We start from the raw sequence: 19,788 nt of genomic DNA on the forward strand, positions 1-19,788 counted from the left end.
TGTCTGGTGTGTGAGTTTCTCTGGGCGCAGCTGGGCTTGCAGAGCTGAATAACCTCACTAATTTATTTCGGGACAATCGGGAATACGTACAGTGCGTGCCAGCTTCCGCTCCTGCGTGGTCGCATGCTGAGGGGTCCACAGCTTTCTGGCCCTGCCTGGCTACTGTCAGAGGTGACGGGGGAACTCATGCGCTCCGGCAGAGGTAACGAAGTATGTGCTCTCTGAGGGCTCAGCTCTTTCCTCCCTGGCTGGGCACGGCCACTTTTGTCCCCAAAAGGTCCCAGCTGCGTGACAAAAATTTTCTGCACTAATGCAGCAGTGAGTTCAGGCCTTGCTGAGCTGCCTGCTGGTATTTTCCTCTCAGGATGAGGCAGGGGTCTTGTGCCCGGCTCTGGTCTGAGACTGGGGTGAGCTGTTGGTGTGGCTGCTCTTCTAAACCTCTGCCACTGGACAGAGGCAGCCAAGAAGGCACCGTTCAGCAGCTACGACAAGAAGTTTTAAGTGGCGCACTGTAAAAAATATCTTTCTGGTTAAAACTAAAGCTCCTGGTCTGTTTCAGCGCAAATTAAGCGGAGTTGGGGTTTGGACTGGCGGGAGTGGAACAGTCCCTCCTGGGTCCCTGCCCTCTCTCGGTCCTGCTGTGTGGGCCAGCGTGCAGCCAGGGCCTTCTGTCTCCGTACCTAGTTTGGAAACTTCCAGAGAACTGGAAACCACTCCCCTTGCTGTGATTCAAAGTCCTTGGTGTTCAGAACTTACTTGTCTCTTCTCAGCTCCCTTTTGCACACAGCAGGGTTTCAGAGAGCACCTGGGGCCAGTGCTCAGCAGGGAGATGAGCCTGGATCTCGAGAGGAGGGCCAGCTTTCTCCTCCCGAGGCAGCGTGGCCTCTTCAGCGCCCGCAGCCGCGCCCCACGTGCTGGTGCTGGGCTGCTGGCACCGCAGCACCCAGCAAAGGAGAACGCAGACAGCAACGCACCTCCTGTCCGGGAGACACCAGCTGCTCCCTTTATCCCCGGCACGTTAAGTGTTTTATTTTGCTACTCTCCTCCGTGAGTAACCCGTAACGGAATCCTGGGGAGGGGAAACGCAGTGCCCCCTTCAGCCGGGGGCTCCGGCTCCTAGTTTAGTACCTCCACAACTGGGAGTGCGTGTGCTCAAGCGCGTATCGGTGCCGCTGCCTTCACCTCGCGGCCCCAGAGCCGTTTCCCTCCCTCAGCACACAGAAGCGGCATGCTCTCCTTGCTGAAAAATAAACCTTTATTTACATCTGAAGAGAGAGTGAATGTGTAAAATGGAGCCAGGAAAACTCTCCAACCGTGACCGTAGCCGCCGCTGGCCCTGGCGCAGTCTCTCTGTGCTCAAGGCGACTGACCCTCCTTGAGGCGTCTGCCAGCCAAGGGGGCTGGAGATGGAGAACTGCCCGCCTCCGCTTGCATGCAGCGGAGAGGAAGAGCCGCTTCTCCCTCCCGGAGCGGCCTGTTTGGCGAGGCAAAGCATCGCGTGGTGGGAACAGACTCAGCTGCGCGTCTGTCCTGCTGCTGAAGGTAAGGGCAAGAGGGCCAGGGTGGCGGTGGCATCTGCTCTCGGCTCTTACGGGACAGCGCCAGGACCAGCCCTGGAAAAGAGCCGGAAGCCAGATGTGGGCAGCGCCGCTCAAACCACGCAGCCTCAGCCACTTCGCTCGCAAAGGCAGAGGTGTGGGTGCTCCCGGGCTTCCTGGGGTTCACCGGGCTGCTCGGCGAGGGCAGGCAGCCAAGGCTTTGGCACCTCGCTGGAAAGCAAACGTCTTGACCCCAGAAACGCCCAGCCTTTCGCCAGCAGAAACGTTCCTGAGCCAAGCGGGGAACTTCAGGGTCTGCAAAGCGGGAGGTGGCCAGGCTGGATGCCGGGTGTGGGATGCTGGGCTCCACTCCCAGGGAGCTGACGCTCTCCAGTCCTTCGCTCTCCCTTCTGATTGTTTTCCCTCGCCACCACAGGAGCGGTGCTGCCCTTCACGCGCAGGGTAAATGAAACAGCCGAAGTGCTCGAGCGCTGCGGGAAGCTGCGTGCCTGCCTGCTGCCTTGGCTCCGCTCGCTGCGAAGGGGGACTCGGGGGGGGACCTGCTGCAGGAGGAGCTCGGAGAGGAGGAAACCTGGCGTTCAGCGCAGCTGGAGAGCGGCGAGGAGGGAGGCCAGGTGTTTGACGGCGTGTTCGGCATCGGCGATGAGGGCAACGAGAAGGCGCAGAAGCAGCACCTCGCTAGGAAGAGCTTCGCAGGGTGACTCTGGGATGTACGCCTGCCATTCCCTGCTGCTTGCCCTTGCTGACGGCCGGGCTCCCTCTCCGGCCGCCGCCACCCCTCCGGCGGGTGCCCAGCACGGATGGTACGGGGGTTTCCCACCAGCACGGTGGGTGGATACTGGTGGGTGCCCACAGAGGTAGTTGATGGCGTAGGGGCAGCTCAGGCAGCGGTAGAAAGCAGCAGGCGCGTCTCGCAGCGCAGCTCACCCAGCCCAGGCGAGCTGAGGCTCTTCTGAGGGGGCAGCAACGTCTGGTACCCTACCTCCCCCTCGGGCTGCAGCGGGGGGGTGGCCCCTCCAGCAGTTCTAGTGCTCGACACACTGGTCCCAGGTGGATGCTGCCCCATCGCAGCTTCCCCGTCGCGCCCAGCACCCCTTCTGCTCTGGCTCCGCGGGGCCGCTGGCCGCGTCACTGGGCACAGCAGAGCGCCGGGTGGTCCAGCTTCCAGAGCTGCCACTTCTTCTTCATCTCTGACTTCACCTGCCGAGGCGGGGGGAGACCGCGGGGGCTTTTCCCTGGCCGTGCCCTCCCCACAGGCCCAGCAGGTGAGGAATGGGACAGCAAAGGCAGGGGCCGGGCGGAAGCCTCGGCGGGTACGTACCTCCTTATTGGCAAAGCAGTACAGCACGGCCACCAGAAAGCCCTGGAGGGAGAGCGGGGGAGTGAGCCCCCCACCATCACCACCTCTCCCCGGGCTGGGATGGGTTTTGTCTCCCCGGACCACTCCTGGGCCCTTTTTGGGACCGAGGTCCCCCTGCCACCACAGCCCCTGAGAGCACAGGCGGCACCGCCATGCGCTCAGCAGCAGGGCTGGGGGTGGGAGAGCCGGCGTCCCCCTCCCCAGGCCCAGATTCCCCCAGAGGGACCTGGAAGAGGGGACCCCCCTAATTCTGGCTTCGTGGTGCGCCCGGGGCAGAGCGAGGACACGTCACGCTCCTGCCTCACCTGGAAGGAGTTGAGGAAGAGGGTGAAGAAGACCTTGACGTAGCGCAGGATGCCTGTGGTCTGCTCGTCGGTGGCGAAGATGAAGACGACCTCGTGGATCCCGAAGAGGGGGATGAGGGTGAGCGTGGCTTTGGCCAGCCTGCAAGAGCGCAAGGGGAGCCCTCCAGCAGCCGGTACTGAGGGGCTGCGGCGCAGGCAGGGCCGAGCTCTTCGTTAACCTCGGGGCGGTCGTTTAACGATGTGCGGGACGGAGGCGGCGTGTCCCCCGCAGCAGGACTGGTGCCCGCGCCCGGCCGCCCCCTCGCTCCCCGCTCACCGCAGCTTGTAGTCGGCGTAGCCCTTCTGGTTGGCGCGGAGCTTGGCCAGGATCACCTTCAGGATCCGCATGAAGATCAGCAGGTTGATCTGGGGCGGGGGGAAAGATGGCGCAGGGGCGCACGCAGCCCAGCACCCCCACCCTCGCAGCCCACCCTGGCCACCGTACGCACCCTCGGGGGCTGGAGGAGACAACCCCCCCGTACTGCCAAGGCTGTGGGGTCCCCAGATCCCTTCCTCCCCTCCTGCCATCCCAAAATCCCAGCTAGGAAGGAACAGGGGCCACCCCAGCCCCCATCTCTGGGGCTCAGCACAGCAGCATCCCCCGCACGGACCCGCAGAGCCTGGGGGTTGGCAAGGTGGTGCAAAACAAAAAAAAAATGAAACAAAACCCTATGTGCCTTGGAGGCCAAGCCCTCCCCCTGAGAGCTGCCCCCTCGCCAGGGGCTGAGCTCCTGCTCTCCAAAACGGCCGTGGGGCTGGCGGGTGCCCCCCTACCAGCGAGGCGAGCAGGATGGGGATGCGGATGATCCACCAGTAAGCCATGTTCTCGTTCAGCGCCCAGCACCTGCCCGGGGACACACGGAGAGCAGCAGCCTCACCCCCGTGCCAAGGGGTGCGGGACGAGGCCGAGAGCGCGCCAGCCCCGGCGAGGCGGGTCAGGGACCCACGGTGCCTCCGTACCGCTCCCCCAGCCGAGCCCAAACCCCAGCCCGGCGCTGAGCATCCCCACGGGACGCCCTCCTCATCCCATCCCACTCACTCCGCGTTCTCCTTCAGGTACTTAGCGGCCACCCAGGGCACCACGAACACCACGGGCGTCCCTGCAAGTCACACAGCAAACCCTGTAAAACCAAGCGACCCGCCTGAGCTGAGAAACCGGTCCCGGGGGGCAGGGGACGCCGTGGGGCGGCAGAGCCCCCCCACCCCGCACCCTCCCGGGGCCGGTTCGGGCCACGGCACCGGCGGCGCCCTCGCTCGTCTGGGTGGCCCCTACCCCAGCCCAGGTAGAGGTAGAGCCTGTAGTAGTTCTTTTCGGAGAAGACGGCCCCGATCAGCAGCTTGTAGAGGTAGACGGCTTCCACCAGGAACCAGTAGTGGTTGGCCAGGATGCAGTACTGCATCAGCACCTGCGCCGCGCGGCAGCCCAGCGCCGCCTGCCAGGGGACAGCCGCCGTGGGGCCGGGGGCGCGGGCACCCCAAGGGCTCACCCGGCCCTCCCCGGGGCGAGGGTCCGCACGCCGATGCCGGCCCGGCATCTGGCAGCGCTTGCCTCGTGGCTCAGCAGAGCCTCCCAGTCGGCCACCCGCGCCGCCTCCGCGCCCCAGCGCTTCTCCAGCAGCGCGTCCTTCACCATCACTGAGGTGGCCCGCAGCCCGAAGGAGGCGAAGAGGTTGGCGTGGATGTAATTCCTGGTGCAGCGGAGCTTCCTGCCAAGAGCGAGGGCGCTGGGAGGCCAGGCCGGTGGCCCCTCAGCTCGGCCGTCGCTGGCCAGGAGGGACGAGGGGCAGGACGGTGTACCCCACCCCGGCTCGTGTACCTGAAGAGCGTGAGGACGAGCAGGGCAGAGACGAGGGTCAGCAGCGACAGCGCGTACCCCACGGTGTAGAGCACCTTGAAGCTCATCATCAGCTTGCGGGCGCCCTCCTGCCAGCGAGCACCGCGCCGGTCAGCCCGGGCGAGCAGCACCCATCCACGCGGCCGCGGTGCCCCTGCCCAGTTGCCGCAGTGGCCGGGCTGGGCCATCCCACCTCCTCAATGGCGGCCTCCATCTCCTCCTCGCACTGCGAGTAGTCCCGCCAGGGCTGGCTGCCGTTCACCGTCACCCACTGCCCGTCGGCGCCGCACCTGCGGCTCACCAGCCCGTGTTTCACTGCAGAGACGGAGCGCCGGCACGTTCCCCTCCAGCTCCCCCAAACCCCTCCTGGCTCAAACTCCGCTCAGCCCCTCTTCCAGGGCGGCATGAGCTGGTCACAAGCCGGCTCCGCTCCGCACCCCACGCGTCCCCCGACCCCCAAGTTTGCTCGTGGGTCCCTCTCCCCGCAGCAGCGAACAGGAGGGGAAACCCCAAGAGCCTCCCCCCACCTCAGCATGGCTCAGCCCTGCCTTCCAGCTCGGGGTGGCCGAGGGTCACCGTCACCTTTCTCAAACCAGGGCAGGTAGAAGGGGCAGGAGACGTTGACGGCGGTGCCGGGGCTGCCGTCGGGCCAGCAGGCGTACATGTCGAACGTCCGGTTGCAGAAGAGCCCTGCCAACAGCAGTGAGAAGGGGGAAAAGCCAACAGCTGGATGCCGGCAGTGCGGCACGTCCAGCCCCGCCATCCCAGCCCCCTCGGAGGCATCACCCCGAACCCCAGTGCCCCACACCGGCCTCGGCCCCCCCGGGCCATCCCAGCCCCATCTGAGATGCAGGGACGCTCGTCAGTTCCCTGCCTCGTCCGTCCGGAGGTGACCAGCGTAGGGGATGCCCTGGCCGTCATCCGGCAGCGCACGCGCCCCCACGTCTGCCCCCGTGCTGGTGGCACGGCCGTGTACCTGCCGGGTAGGGCTCGCTCGCCATCCTCCTCAAGCACTCGTCGCGGTACCGCATCCACTCCTCGAAGGTTTTCTCCAGCACCTTGGCCCCGCCGTGCTGCAAGCCCGGAGCCGGCTCAGAGCCTCCGGCCGGCTCCCTCGTCCACCCGCCCGCCTCGCCGCGGCACCCGCTGGCTCCCCAAACCAGCCGCCCGCATCCCCCCCGCCAAAACGCGGCATCCTCGAGACGGGTGGGAACGTGTGATGAAGTGGTGCGTGGACTCAGCCCATTCGCCGTGGGGCGAAGCTCGGTAGCGCCAACCCCGCCGGCCCCGGTTTGCTCCTTACCGGCACGGCGGCGAACAGGCACACCCAGGCAAGATGGACGAGGCCCTGCCGGTACCCAGACCCCGGCGCGTCCCTCATGGTGGCTCCGCCAGCCCGCGGCCAGTGCTCCCAGCGCCGGGGCGCGTCTCGGGATGAGCCGGGGACCCGAAAACTGGGCGAGAGGCAGAGGGTTGGGGATGGTTCGGCTCCGCCAGCCGCCCACGCTGGTGCGGATGAGGAGAAGTGGGGTGTCCCGCGTGTCCTGGGCTGCCGCGGCCCGGGGTCACGTCGCAGCCGGAGCCGAAATCTTGGGGTGCAGCAGGCAGAGCGGCCGGGCCGTGGCCGGGTCACACCTCGGGGCCAACCCTCGCCAAGTTGCAGGCCCAGTCCTGGGGGGCAGTGGGCGAGCGAGGGGGTCCCCACGCCGAGGTGGGAGGGGAGCAAAAGCCAAAAACTGAGGTGACAGCCCCCCCCGTGCCACCGCTGCGCACCCCACGGGTGGCTGGCACCCCACGGGTGACCCTGTGGCCACTGAGCCCCGCGAAGGGGACACGGACACCCCCGGGGGGAGGCGGGGAGATCTCTCCGGGGACCCACCCGTGTCTCCCTGCCAGGATGGGACCCCCCCCCCACCTCAAACCGGCTGCCCCCCATCACCTCCCGCCCCATTCTCCGCAGGGAGAAGCAGCCCGGACCGCCCCCCTTCACCCCCCCGGGCCGTGTCCCCCCCTCCCCTCCGCCCGCTGCCCCCGCCAGCCCCGCCGTTACCGGTAGCCCCGGCTCCGCGACGTGAACGCGGCGGCGAACGAGTGGCGTCTGCGGCGCGGCCGCCTCCCGCCAGCGCCGTGCCCCGACGGGGAGGGGAGGGAGAGGAGGGGACGGGAGGGGGGGTTTGGGGGGCGGCACCGCCTCCCGGGGCTCGGGCCGCCCCGATGGGCTCCGGGGGTCCCGGGCACCGCTGCTCCCGCCCCCGCGGAGACCCCCGTGACAGCACGGCGGGGTGGGGATGAGGGTCCGGCCCCACTCGGGGTCCCCAGTTGGGTCACACGCAGATAGGGATGAGGGTCCAGCCCCGTCCGGCGTCACCAGTTGGGTCAGAGGGGGATGGGGATGAGCGTCTGGCCCCACCATGGGTCCCCAGTCGCATCACACGGGGACAGGGATGAGGGTTTGGCCCCCCTCAGGGTCCCCAGTTGGGTCAGATGGAGACAGGGATGAGGGTCCAGCCCCACCACAGCTCCCCAGTTTGGTCACACATGAGGGTCCAGCCCTGTCCGGCGTCACCGGTTGGGTCAAAGGGGGACGGGGATGAGGGTCCAGCCCCACCATGGGTCCCCAGTTGGGTCACACAGGGACAGGAATGAGGGTCCAGCCCCATCCAGCGTCCCTGCTTGGGTCACACAGGGACAGGCACGAGGGTCCAGCCCACAGACTGTGGGTCAGAGGGATGGGAACATGGGACCAGACCCCCCCGGTCTCCCCCAGCCCCCCCTGTGCAGCCCCAGGGAGAGTCGCGGGAGTCTTTCGCCTCCCAGATTTGGTGGCCCCGTGGCTGTCCCCTGGGCTGGGTGCTGTGGGGTGACAGCGGGGTGGGCTGCTGGGGGCCACGCTCCCCTGGGGACAAGGAGAGGGCGGCCCTGGGGACGACACCAGATCCAACACCGGTGGAACGCACAAGGGCAGGGCCAAGCTGTGGGATAAGCCTGGTGGCCCTCGTCACACCGCCTCGCCGGCTGCCCCACGTCCTCGCAGTGGGGCGGAGTGGGTCTGTGCTGACCCACGGCCGCGGGGCCGGGCAGGGCTCTCTCCAGGCTGGCGAAGGGCAGGTGACGGTGCTTCTCCCGTGGGTGGGGCAGGTGGAGGGGATTTTAAGGATGGCTGAGCCCTCCCTGAAAACCCTGGGGACCCTCCAGAGCCTGGCAGCAGAGCCCCTCCACGCTCCCGCCTCCCTCCCAGCCTGGCTTGAATTTGCAAAAATGGGACTTTTTACCCCGAAACCCTTCCGGCGGGCCCAGAGAAGACACGGAACGATTTGGATGGATGGGGAGCTGCACTGGTTGCTTTAGTGAAGCGAGAGGCATCTGGTTACTCCCAGTGAAAAACAACCCGTTTGGTAACGTCTCCCTTTTTTGGGGGGCAAGCTTGAGATTTCAGAGCAGAGCCTGGGTGGGTTTCGGCCTCTCTGATGCTGGAGGGTCCCTGGGTGTGGCGTGAGTCGGCCTGCGGGGTCCCAAAGCGGGTGTCCGCACCCCATCCAGTTGCTGGTGCGGTCACAGTGATGCTGGTTCATACTGGGAAGCGGGCGCTGGGGCGATGCACGCCCGCAAACCCGCCGTCGGGCTGGGCACCAGCTGCCCTCCAGCGCGGTGACGTCGGAACCCGCGGCTCAGCCACCAGCCTGCCGCCGCACCGCGGAGGGTCCCTGTGGCCAGGAGCTTGTCTGCATCCCTGGGTGCGTGGTGGCTGTGGCCGCGGCTGGGCTGTGACACCGGCACAGTGACACCGGGGTGCTGGCAGAGCTTGCGGGAGGACGTTCGCGGGCGGCGCTGAAGACGGGCAGTCGGCGAGGTCTGGCTGAAGGACGGGGGCCGTGGGAAGGCCTGGCTGGCCCAAGCCCCAACGTAAGGTGGGGAAACCGGAGCGATGCCACCAAGGCTGGGACAGAGGAGCACTGCTGGAGGTGGAGATGATGGGATCGTAGGGTAATCCCAGCTAGGAGGGACCGTGGGAGGTCTCTAGTTCAGCCCTGGTCACAGCAGGGTCAGCTCCAAGGTCAGACCTGGCTCAGGACTTCACCCAGTCTGGTCCTGGTGACCCCCAAGGATGGGGACGGATGATGGCCCACGAGAGAGATCTCAAAGAGAATTTCCCGTGGGGTTTCTCTGCACGAGCATCACCACGTGCGCAGGCTGGGGCACCGCCCGGTGCCATGGCTGGCCACCAAGGAGACCTGTAAGCCATGAAGCGTGATGAGAAATAAGGATGCGTGCCTGCAGGCAGCTGCAGCCCATGCGGAGAGGGATGAGGGGTGCTCTCCCACCCACAACAACCTTGCTGGGAGAAGACGTAACAGCCATTAACGTGGCATCGCTCTGTACCCCTCGCAGTGGCTGAGGAGCAAAGAAGGATGGGGAGGAAGAGGAGGGACGTGGCCCTGGAGATGCCACTGGCTGGCCGGGGCTGCCCCTTGCAGATGGTGGCATTTAAACTTTGCTCTTTTTTGCTGTGATTTTTTTTTTTTTCATTTTTTCTTTTTTTTTTTTTCCCCCTTATTACCATCGGCAGCCGAGCATGACTCACCGGAGCTGGGCGGCTCATTTTGCAGTCGGAGCTCCAGATGGTCTCCCCTGTCTCGTCCTGCCCTGCGTAGCTGCTGTCTCGCTGCCCCTCGCAGCCTGGCTCCTCTCCCCGCAGCCGCTTGTCCCTCCAGGTGAAGAACCGCTTCTCCTCTTTCTCCTCCACCTCTCATCCTACCGTGTCCAGCCACGTCCCCCTCCCCAAAGCTGGGCACGCCACGCCGCTCTGCAGATCCTCCCTGTCGAACGCCGGCAGACTCATCCCACAGCGATGCTGAATTTGGGGGACCACGCGGGTGCATGAGCTGGAGCTTCCAGAGAAGGACCGCAAACCTCCCAGCATCATCGCCCAGCATGGTCCCCGCTGACCCCACGGGGGCCATGCCGGCAAGGAAGGTCCATGTGGAGAGGATTTTCTCGCTGGTTCTTTGAATGGAGACGTGAGGAACAAGCTGTTCTTCTCCATATTGATGCATCTCAGGCAGGGTCACCATAGCGACTGCGCAGCCAGATCCTGACCTGTGGGGAGCCGCAAAGGCAGTCGTAGGGCGGTTGGGACAGCGTCCAGGTCCAAGTATGGCTGGGATGGATGTGGTGACAGCTCCTGGAAACACCTTCAAGGGGTTCAAGACCCTGTGAGACCACCGCCAACCCGCTCTCCAGCAGCTCCTGGCCTGCTGGGACGGGTTTTGGGGATGCTGGCTGTGCTGCACAGCTGTCAGGAAGGAGACGTGGTTGGTGGTAAAGGCAGGATTCACCGATAGAGGTGGGAAAATTGCCCCTGAGTGGTCTCATGCATCAAAGGAGAGCCGCGGTGGTGCTCAGGCAGAGGAGAGCATCCTCCACGGGCATCACCCGGGGCTAGATGCCAAACCAGGCCTCTGAGCAGGACTAAGTCCCTTTCTCTGAGGACCCTTACCAGCAGAACCACGTCCTGGAAGCAGATTTCATTTTATCCAGGGGAAAATTCATGTGTAGACTTTGCTTCCCGTACAGAAGTAATTAGCAGAACAGAAATGCTAATCGCTGCGTCCCGCCTTGCAATTACGCGGTGAACTTTCTCAGAAAAGCCTGCCAGACCATTACCAGGTAGAGAAATCCATCAGCACATGAACCCCCGCGAGCCCACGTGAGGAGGGAGACGGCAGGAGTCGGGAAGGACGTAGCTGGTTGCGGCCGATCGATTCTGCGCTGCTCGCTGCCGGACTTGGGAGGCTGCCGCGGGCTCCGGCGCACCAAAGGCTTTCGCGTTCACGAAAAAGCAGAGTATTTTTAATATCAGCAGACGGTGCTATTAAAGACAGCTGTGAAAGCGCAGCCTGACGAGGCGCGGAGGCAGAGCCACGCCAGCGCGGAGCCGCTGGCCCTGGAGTTGGCTCCTTTTGGAAGCCATCGCCTGCATCCCAGCGAAAGCTGTTTCTTGCTTGAACCTCTCTGGTGCGGGAGAAACAACCCCGAGCTTTGCCCAGCTGCACAGCGCTTCCTCTCCCTGCGGGGCAGTGGTTTAGGGTAGGTCTGACCTGCGATCAGAGCAACAGCTTAATTAATTACCTTCCAGGAGACACCGAGTCGCTCCGGCCAGCAAGGGCATCGCCACGGGGCTGGACCAGCACACTTCATCTTTGGGAGAGGTGCAGCTTTGGGGCTTCTTCCTGCAAAGGTCAGGAGAAACGTGATATTTAATACTACTGTAGGCTTGAGCACTTGCCTGATGCTTGTTGCAGTGTGATTAGGAAGAGATTGACTCTACGTCAACATAGAAATTGGCCAAACACTGCTGCCATCCCACCTGTTTATGACTGGTTAGGGGATTTTGTAGAGAATCAGCTGCTCGGACATTTTATTTCCAATAAATACTGTTTGAAGAGATCCCAGGGGATAAAGGACTTTGGAGGGACAGGGAGAGATGCTCTTTGGAGGAGAGAAGGAAGAAGCTTGCAAGTCACGTCCTAAGAGATGAGAGGGTGCCCCAATGGGAGCCATAGAGGACCCGGAGCTCTGAGCTCAGGGGTTTTTTGCAGCGTTCGCAGGACAGGAGCATCCTGTTTCCTTCCCATTTCCATCTCCTCGGGTGGTGACAGCCCGGAGATCCCGCTCCATCCACACCGTTTCACAGCAAAGGTCACTTCCGAGCGCGGCGCTTCGGTGCCGCGCTGCCACATGCTCGTGATGAATGAGTGTTCCCGGCTCACAAAGGCACTATTGAATTTGGCACTCGCTCAGAGGAACCCTCAGCAGATGCTGTCCTCCCAGAGAGCCCCTGGGCACGCAGGGTCTGGATTCAAAGCCGCCAAAGTCTCTTTAGTTTCCGTTGTGTTTCTCATCTTATTCAAGCAGGAAGGATTAACCGATAAGATCAAGAGCTTCTCTGAAAATCATCTATATTCACAGCCTGCCCTGGAGCTGGACTCTCTGTCCCTGTCCTCTGCCGAAGGGTACGGTCTGCCCTCCTCCATATGTAAACCTTGGCGGGCAGCGCTGCATCAGGGTTGCCGTACCCCCGGCATCGGGAATTCGAGGAGCAGAGAAGAGGCCGCAGCTTTCCTTTCCTTCCTGCCCGTTCGCAGCCTGGTTGCAACTTCTCTTACCGGTTATTCGCTCAGAGTTGTGCCCGATCCGTCACTCACCCGTCTCGCCACGCTCCTCTTGGGAGGCTTCGCGTGCCTTCGGCCGAATCGCAAAGAGCTGCAGGCTGGTTTGTGAAACATCAGAAATGGTTTGTCTCGGGGTCAGCTCTCCCGGAGTTTCATTTTTGTCCCGCTGAAACATGGGGAAGCCAAGCCCTGAAGTTTTCTCCCAGTGAGCCAATTTCCAAGCAAACGCAAATTCTTCAACCAGCACGTGAAAACGTCTTTTGGAGGAGCTGAGTCAGCACGGATGAAGTGGAAACGGCAGCAGCATCTCTCCCAAACCATCTCCTCTGACCGGCGGCTTGGATGTGTTTCAGATCTCTCCATAAACCGATGCTCACACCATCATCATCCGGATTGTTCCGATTTCTTTTTCCCGTCCCTGTTTACAAAGGCCAGGTCCAGCCCTTCCCAAGGCAGCCAGTAACGCCAGACGCCTGCGCTGCAGGGTGCTGGCGCTCGCAGCGGGAACGCCTGCCTCAACAAGGACGTCGGTAACAAGGGGCGATGCCAGAAAGGCACTTCCAGTCCTCCTGGAGAAGCACATGGTCCAAAGCGCTCTACAAATACTGTGGTTTTCTCCAAAACATCTTAGCACCCATGGTTTTTTAATCTCCCAAATGATGTTATTTCATTTTTTTTTTCACCCAACTGGGATGAAAATTTGACAATTTCTGGCATTTCCCAAGAGGGAAAAATATCGATTTGGGGCAGACGCCAACCCCAGTGAGACACCTTTCCTTGTCTGCCATCAGAGCTGGGCACATCCAGGGACACGCAGATGTGGCCCCATCCCATCCCACCTCCCAGATGCTCCCTGGGAGCCCCCCGGCTACAGACAGGCCAGCGCCTGTGACTGGTTTTGCAGACCAGTGGGAAGCTGGGCAGCAAGGAAGACTTTCACTACTTGCCGAAGTGCAGGTTCACTGTCGCTCCAAGGAGTTTTTTATGGCCTTGACACCCTGTTTTGGAAACCAGAGGCAAATAACCAGGGGCTGAAGAAGCTGCCTTGTCTTGCGATGTGTCCTGGGTCCTTCCCAGCCTTCCAGCTGGGCCAGGCGTGGGGTCTTTGTCTTTCGCTCAGCTCTTTAACTTCTTAGTGGTTCTTCGCACGTGTTACCGCAGGAGGTTTCCAACAAACTGACAGAGCTGGGCTGCACCTTGGGGTGAGCGGGGCGGCTGCTGCTCGCTGTGCTTCTCTTCTCTTTCGCAGGGAGATGGTTCCTCCATTCAAACGCAGCTCTCCTTTGAGGCTTCAACGCAAAAAGCCTGGGCACCTTGGCAGGTGCTGTTGCTCTGGGCTCTTTCTGGCATCGGATTTCTCCGTATGTAGAAAATCTTCCCCAAAACGCGGGGGTTTGGGTTGTGTGTATCCAAAGGCATCCACAGATGCTATCAGCTGGGCTGAAAGCAGCCCCTTGGATTTTTGTGTTTTCCAGTGCTGCCTGTGTGTGGCTTCCCCTCTGATGACAGAACGGGCGATTAACGGGGGTAAAAAGCCGAGGCTGCGTAGTGCCCCGGTTATCACTGCGTCCCCGCTCGCTCCCGTTTCCGCCATCACAGGGAAGCTCTCCGGGAGCAGCAGTACGGAGTCTGCACCTTCTACCTTGGCAATTCCTGTCTTCAATGAGCTTTGCTTCCCCGTAGAAGAACAGAGAAGACTTCTCTCTCTCAGATACCGGCTGGGCTCCTTTCTGCTGGGCACCACCAGCACTGGGGGCTGGCAGGGCTCACTGGGAGGCCGCAGGCAGCGGAGCACCCACGTGTACCGATGGGGTATCAGCAAATGCGTCTACTGGTGTGCAGGCAGGCGTGACCCCAAGCTCCAGCTCTAGAAAAAGGTCGTAACAAGAAAGGGGTCATTTCCAGATGAGGCACGTCCCCGCTACCAATCGTCTTCTCCTCACGACCTTGCCCAGCTCGGTGTGGCTGGGGATCCTGCTGGGAGGTGAGGCTGGATGCTGGGATCTCTTCAGCCTTGCTGGGAGCGGAGAGGCAGGGTCCCACGGGAGGACTCGGCAGTGCCAGCCCCTCCCTGGGCGCTGTAACCCACCATCCGCAGGTATGGAGGTACCTGGGTCACCCCAGCCGCACCCAGTGCCACCCCAGTGATCTCCCGCTCCGTCTACGCCCCATCCCCTGCCTGAAGCCCCTCCATTGCCTCCACTCCAAGCATTCCCTTGTCACAAACCTATTTGCAGACATATTGAACGTAAGCCAGCAGCCCTCACCTTTTAACAGCGCAACACTTAATTCCGCTGCCGAGATCGCCGGTTTCTGCCGGCGCGGGGACATAAAATTGCCGGACTGGCGCAGCCCCAAGGTCTATTTATCCAGGACTCGCGGAGAGGCTGCTTCAGCCGATGATGGTTTAACACTGACGGCGGAGCCAGGAACAGAAGACAAACCCAGCTCCCTGCGCTTCAGGCCCCTCATTGTGCTTTGACAAATCCGAAAGGTTTTTAAGCAAGCTGTTTCCTCCCCTGGCACCAGTGAAGGCTGTGCGCTGAGGCAGCTGCTCGCTGTTTAAATGCTGATATTATTTCTGTGTTTCCCTTCGAGCTCTTTCTCTCTCTTTTTCAGAGGGTGGGCTCCATCCCCATCCCACCGCAGTGGTCAGCAGGTCTCCTGCTGCCCTGGGAGCGGCCACCCGGCTCTCCATCACATGGCTTCCCTGGCCACCATGGTCCCTGAGCCCACCCAAGGCCACACAGTGGGGGCTGAGGGCGCAGACCCCCATGATCCCACCAGCTGCTGTCAGAAAGCAGCATCCCGATAGCAACGGGGGAGGATGGAGAGCCACGCTTGGGACGAAACTTGGGCAAAGGTGGCACCTCTGCAGGCGAGGAGGACTTGGGATAACCCTAGAAGAGCTCCCGTCACCCCTAGTTTTGATGGCGGTGCCCAAACGATGACAGCAATTTGTTAAATAACGTAGCTGTGCAAAGACCTGAGCCTGGAGAAGAGGACCTTGCCCAGGAGCAGCTTGCTTCACCCCTGCGCTGTGCGAGGCTTGGACTCCTCGCCCGTGAAAGCAGCATTTTGCTTGGTGATCCTCACCAAGAAGGCCAAACTGGGGAACTAGGATAGCGTCCTTCCAAGCCGGCTTTCGCTCTTCCTCCTTGTCACCTTGGCTGGTCGTTCTCTGCATCCTTCCCTCCAGGTAGGTCAGGACCCAAAATGTGGGCGTTGCAGCAAAACACGCCGAAACTTTTCATGAGCAAACAATGATTTTGGGGGCCCTTTGCCTGGTAGCGAAGATGAAACCTGGGATCGTGTGGATGCAGGCAGCGAATGTTGCAGCCCAGGGTTGAGAGCAGCTTTTAGGTGAAGATTAAGCTGTCCCAGCTGGGTAGCGGGGCAGGATCTGATAAGAAGAGCCACAACTTCCAAGTAAAAGCAGAAAGCGGATGCAAAAACCTGAACACGAAGGGGCCGTTTGTAAAGCTAACTAATACCCTCCTGCAGCGTCCATCTAACGCATAGCTTGGGAAACAACCCAGCAGAAACAGGTTTTATTTTCTCAAAAATCAAGCACATCAGTTCCTCTTCTTTTTTTTTTTTTTTCCCCACAGTGCCTAAAGGTGACTTAGAGTACGCTGAAGCATACGGCGACTTCACTCGGCGGTCTCCTGGGATGCAAAAGAAGCTTGAGGCATTTTTCCCCCTTTTTCCCAACAGGGAGGGCACAGAGGATGGTTTCGTTATTTTGTGCTTGGGGAATCTCAAGAATGCCTGACCATATCAATTGTTTTATTCCTGATTTAAAAAACATCAGAAAAATCAGAGTGAAAATGACTTGTTTTCTGACTCAATCGTATTTTCAATAGCCCTGCCAAAGGCCACAGTCCTGGGCTGGAGGACTTGAATGTGCAGTGCGAGAATAACCAGGTAAAACAAGATCGGAAAAAGAGCAGGGAAATCCTGACGCCCTTTGCTTCACAGGTCGTTTCACCGAAGGGCAGTGGAAGATGAGGAGACTTGGTGCTGCTGGAGGGCGGATTGACGGTGCTGGGAGCTCCAGTTTGCTGGCCAGACCTCCCAACAGCGCCGCTTTCCCCGGCCCCCGGGGCAACACTGCCGGGTGGGCTGTGCTGGAGCCATCACAAGGGGTTTTTTGAGCTGGAAAAAGCTCTTTCTTGGTTTGAGACATGGATTTCTAGACAGATACCGGGGTACATTTTGGAATGAAACAGGGGTACGGGCTGTTCGAGCACCCCGGCAGGAACTGGCGCGCAGCCCGAGCCAGGAGAGCTGGGCATCCTCGCGCCTGCGACACAGGCTTGGGGAGGAAGCCCAGCCTCAGAAAAGTCTGGTTATCTGCCCCATCATGAGGTCCCGTTACAGACTGGGTGATTCTGCCTCTTCCAGGGCAAAACCAACTGTAGTTGCTCTCCTAACACATGCTCCCTCTTCCCAAACTCCCTGCCAGCACCGCTCGCCCGGCCGCTGCGCACACTTTCTTTCTGAAACTTAAGGCATGAAAAAAAAAAAAAAATCTCATTTCCAATTATCTGGCAGAGGCACCACAGCTGCTCCTCGGGGCTGTCTATGAGCTGGACCAAGTCTCATCTTCACAACTGGCACAGCCCCGAGCACGGACCCTCGGCAAGCGCGGACCAGGTCAGCCTGATCCCACGTAACTGTTTGTCCCGTGGGAATAGCACAGAACGGCTCTTCACAAAGCACAATTCCTTGTTACTGGAGGGAAAAAAAAAATAATGTTTTAGGCCAATCTGGCAGGTACTGTAATGTAAGGATGTGAGAATTGGACTTAGAAACATGTGATAGCAACTTTACTGCCAAGCTCCACCAAAAAAACAACCTGAGAAAGAAGAGTAGAGCACTAAAAATAAAAATATATGTATTGCCCCCCCCAAAAAAAGAAGTCTGCAGGAAGATGGCAATAAGAGCTCAGGCGGCTCAAAGGACCGACACAGGGAAAGATTGATAGAGCTGATTATTTATATGTTGAGAACCTGACAGATACCAGGGGGGATGTCCTGAAGGGATGGGGTCGCGTGCAGCCCGAGACAGGGAGCAGCTGCCGGAGGGTGCAACCAGCCCTGCTGAGATGAGATGGGGAGAAATGAAAAAAAAAAACCCGCTGGCTGATGGCCAGGAGGCTCCGACCGCGAGATTGATAATGCTGTTTTAGATGTAAAGAGTGTTTGGTGAACGCAGCGAGGAAAGGGGTCTCAGCCAGCAAATCATTAGATTTATTTTGCTGATCCTAAAATGGCAATAACGAGGTGAAGCAGCAGAAAACATACATGGAGGTTGTGAGTTTGAGCTCCACACGTGGAGGGGGGGATCCTGTATGGGCAGGTGTGGCCAAATCGTTCTTTCTCCCCCAAAAGAGAGAAGAGGCAGAGGAGGCTGGTGGGGTGCTACAAGGTCTGACCATCCTTGCAGTGAGATGGTTTCTCCTTCCCACATCTCTTTGATCACAGATCTTGTCTCCTGCCTTATTCCAGGAACTGAGGCTCTCCCAGTGCACGGAGAGGCTGCGCACAGCAAACTCAGCTGCTGTTCTTGCGAAATTGGGGGTTGACACAGAGACATCAGGCTGACGAGATATTTTAATGGTGGACAATTAAAAGCACACTGCGCTAAGCAGATTTGCAGCAGCCAAAAGGGACCCGATGGCGCGTAGCCTGGATCGATGGTGTTCAGCTGCCCAGGTCAACGGTTCCTCAGTGAAACCTTTGATTAATGGATGCTCATGAGCCAAAGGACGACTTGACTTCAGCAGCGTGTTTGGAGATGGGTGTGAGCTAGAGACAGGGGCTTGGCAGAGTCCTGAAACCAGAATGGAGGCAGTAAATAGGACGAGATGATGCAAACAGCCTGGGGTGTGGAAGGGTTTTCCCGGCCCCACTTGCAGCACGCGTAGCGCTTGTCAGCCCTGAAGTGATTTGAGGAGCCCCAAAATTCACCTACACGGCATGTGAAACAGGCAGAGGAGGATATTATTTCCCATAAAGTGTTAAATAATAGCTGCCGCTAATGATCTCGCCTGTCGTCCCAGCTGCATTTCACAGCAGAGCTGGTCACTGCAGGGGCTGCTGATTCCTTGTCACCAGCGGCCCAGGCTGCAAGGTGGGGTCACCACCTTCTCCTAGAAACCAGCCCGAGTGGCAGCCAGTGCTGCTGGATGCTCACACACTGCTTGGATGGGCCGGGTTCCTCCTACCCCTCTACCAGGCCCCCAGTAGCAGTTGTGGCTTCCTGCAGCCCCAAAGAAATGAAATTTCATCTAAACGAAATTAGAGGTTTGGATGGAGACCAGGTGCTGCAGATGTGCGGGGAAGCTATGACCATCTGTACTCAGAAGCCTGCAATGTCATCTGATAGCTCACCCACTGCCGCAGAAACCTGCACCAAAACTTCAGGTTTTCTTCCCTTTCCAACAAAATTTCCAGCTTTTGGGGAGAAAAAAAAAAAAAAGCAAACTTCAAAAATGTGAACTGGGCTGTGGAGTGGGGAGCTGTTTCCACGGAGGTTGGTTCACGCGCCTGGGGAATAAGTGGAGATGTGTCGTGTTTTGAGCGTGAGTTTCTGGAGATGGGGAGGCGGCAGGGAGGAAGGCTTAGCCCCCGCAGATGCGGTGAGAGCTCCAGCTGCAATTTGCTCCTCTTTGGGCCCCTTTTTAGTTCAAAGCCACATCCACTCCATCTCCAGCAGCACAATTGTGCTGCCTGATACTAATATATAAATATTAATGGTATTTCTTTAAAGTGAAGAGCTGAGGTAAACAGTACACTGGCAATTTATTTCATTTATTTTCCCGCTTTGGCTTTCCTCCACGTATTTCATCCCGCCTGCCTTTTGCCTGCTAGTCAGTGTAACACAGCACTGGAACATTTTATTCCCTCTCTGGTCCCCCTGCCCGAGTTATTGGATGGCTGATACGCTCTTGAACTAGTGAATTAATTAAGGTTTGCTATCTCATGGCTTTCTGGCATCAGAAACCCAGCCTCTCATCATGTCTCCTATTTTCCAACGTAACTACTTCATTTCAGTATTTATTCTTTGTAGGATTCATTGCTATTTCCCTGCTTTTGATTACTTTTTCAATCATGTGGATAGGGTACCGTGCAATATAGAGCCCATTTGTGTACGTGTTATATATGCTTTGGCAGTTAGAACCCGAAAACTGCGGATTGCTCCGCAAAATGTCCCGAGACTTCCATAGATCAGCCTGACACCTAGATTATTTTCAACTCATTCCACCCCACTATATTGATGACCCTGTCAGCAAAAGCTGTGGCCACTCTGTCCGGTATTTCTGCAAAGTCTTGCGGTCGGAGCTCTGGTTCCTTTAGGACATGTGAAACCACGAAGCGTTAGCAAAGAAGCTGTCATACTCATCTTACTCGATGCATCAACATAAAAAACGCTGTTGGCTGTGTCTGTCGGGGCAAACTCAGGACACCAAGAGCCTTTAAGAAGTTTGTTATGAATCTGCTGGCAGGATCAG

At 59.8% G+C, this 19,788-nt stretch overlaps 1 protein-coding gene across 1 annotated transcript; it reads right to left on the reverse strand.

The window, feature by feature from the left end:
• Positions 1 to 2,687: 2,687 nt before the first annotated feature.
• Positions 2,688 to 6,478, reverse strand: LOC147598890 (glucagon receptor-like). Its single transcript, XM_086759939.1, has 13 exons — positions 6,401 to 6,478; positions 6,074 to 6,170; positions 5,680 to 5,787; positions 5,291 to 5,412; positions 5,080 to 5,186; positions 4,813 to 4,969; positions 4,537 to 4,696; positions 4,303 to 4,363; positions 4,038 to 4,107; positions 3,541 to 3,629; positions 3,225 to 3,363; positions 2,881 to 2,922; positions 2,688 to 2,759 (listed from the first exon to the last, which is right to left on the reverse strand). The coding sequence occupies exons 1-13, from the start codon at positions 6,476 to 6,478 to the stop codon at positions 2,688 to 2,690; spliced, it is 1,302 nt and encodes a 433-aa protein (XP_086616065.1).
• Positions 6,479 to 19,788: the final 13,310 nt, after the last annotated feature.

This window comes from Chlamydotis macqueenii, chromosome 15 (genome assembly GCF_036417535.1).
Source record: "Chlamydotis macqueenii isolate bChlMac1 chromosome 15, bChlMac1.mat, whole genome shotgun sequence".
Classification (NCBI taxonomy): Eukaryota; Metazoa; Chordata; class Aves; order Otidiformes; family Otididae; genus Chlamydotis; species Chlamydotis macqueenii.

Bases quoted from the DNA above. Each gene is read 5' to 3' on its own strand.
- LOC147598890 (XM_086759939.1), bottom strand. From the start codon at position 6,478: ATGAGGGACGCGCCGGGGTCTGGGTACCGGCAGGGCCTCGTCCATCTT. The intron at 4,970-5,079 runs GTACACGAGCCG...CGCTCTTGGCAG, and splicing joins CTCGTCCTCACGCTCTTCAG to GAAGCTCCGCTGCACCAGGA. The intron at 4,697-4,812 runs GCAAGCGCTGCC...GTCCCCTGGCAG, and splicing joins AGGCTCTGCTGAGCCACGAG to GCGGCGCTGGGCTGCCGCGC.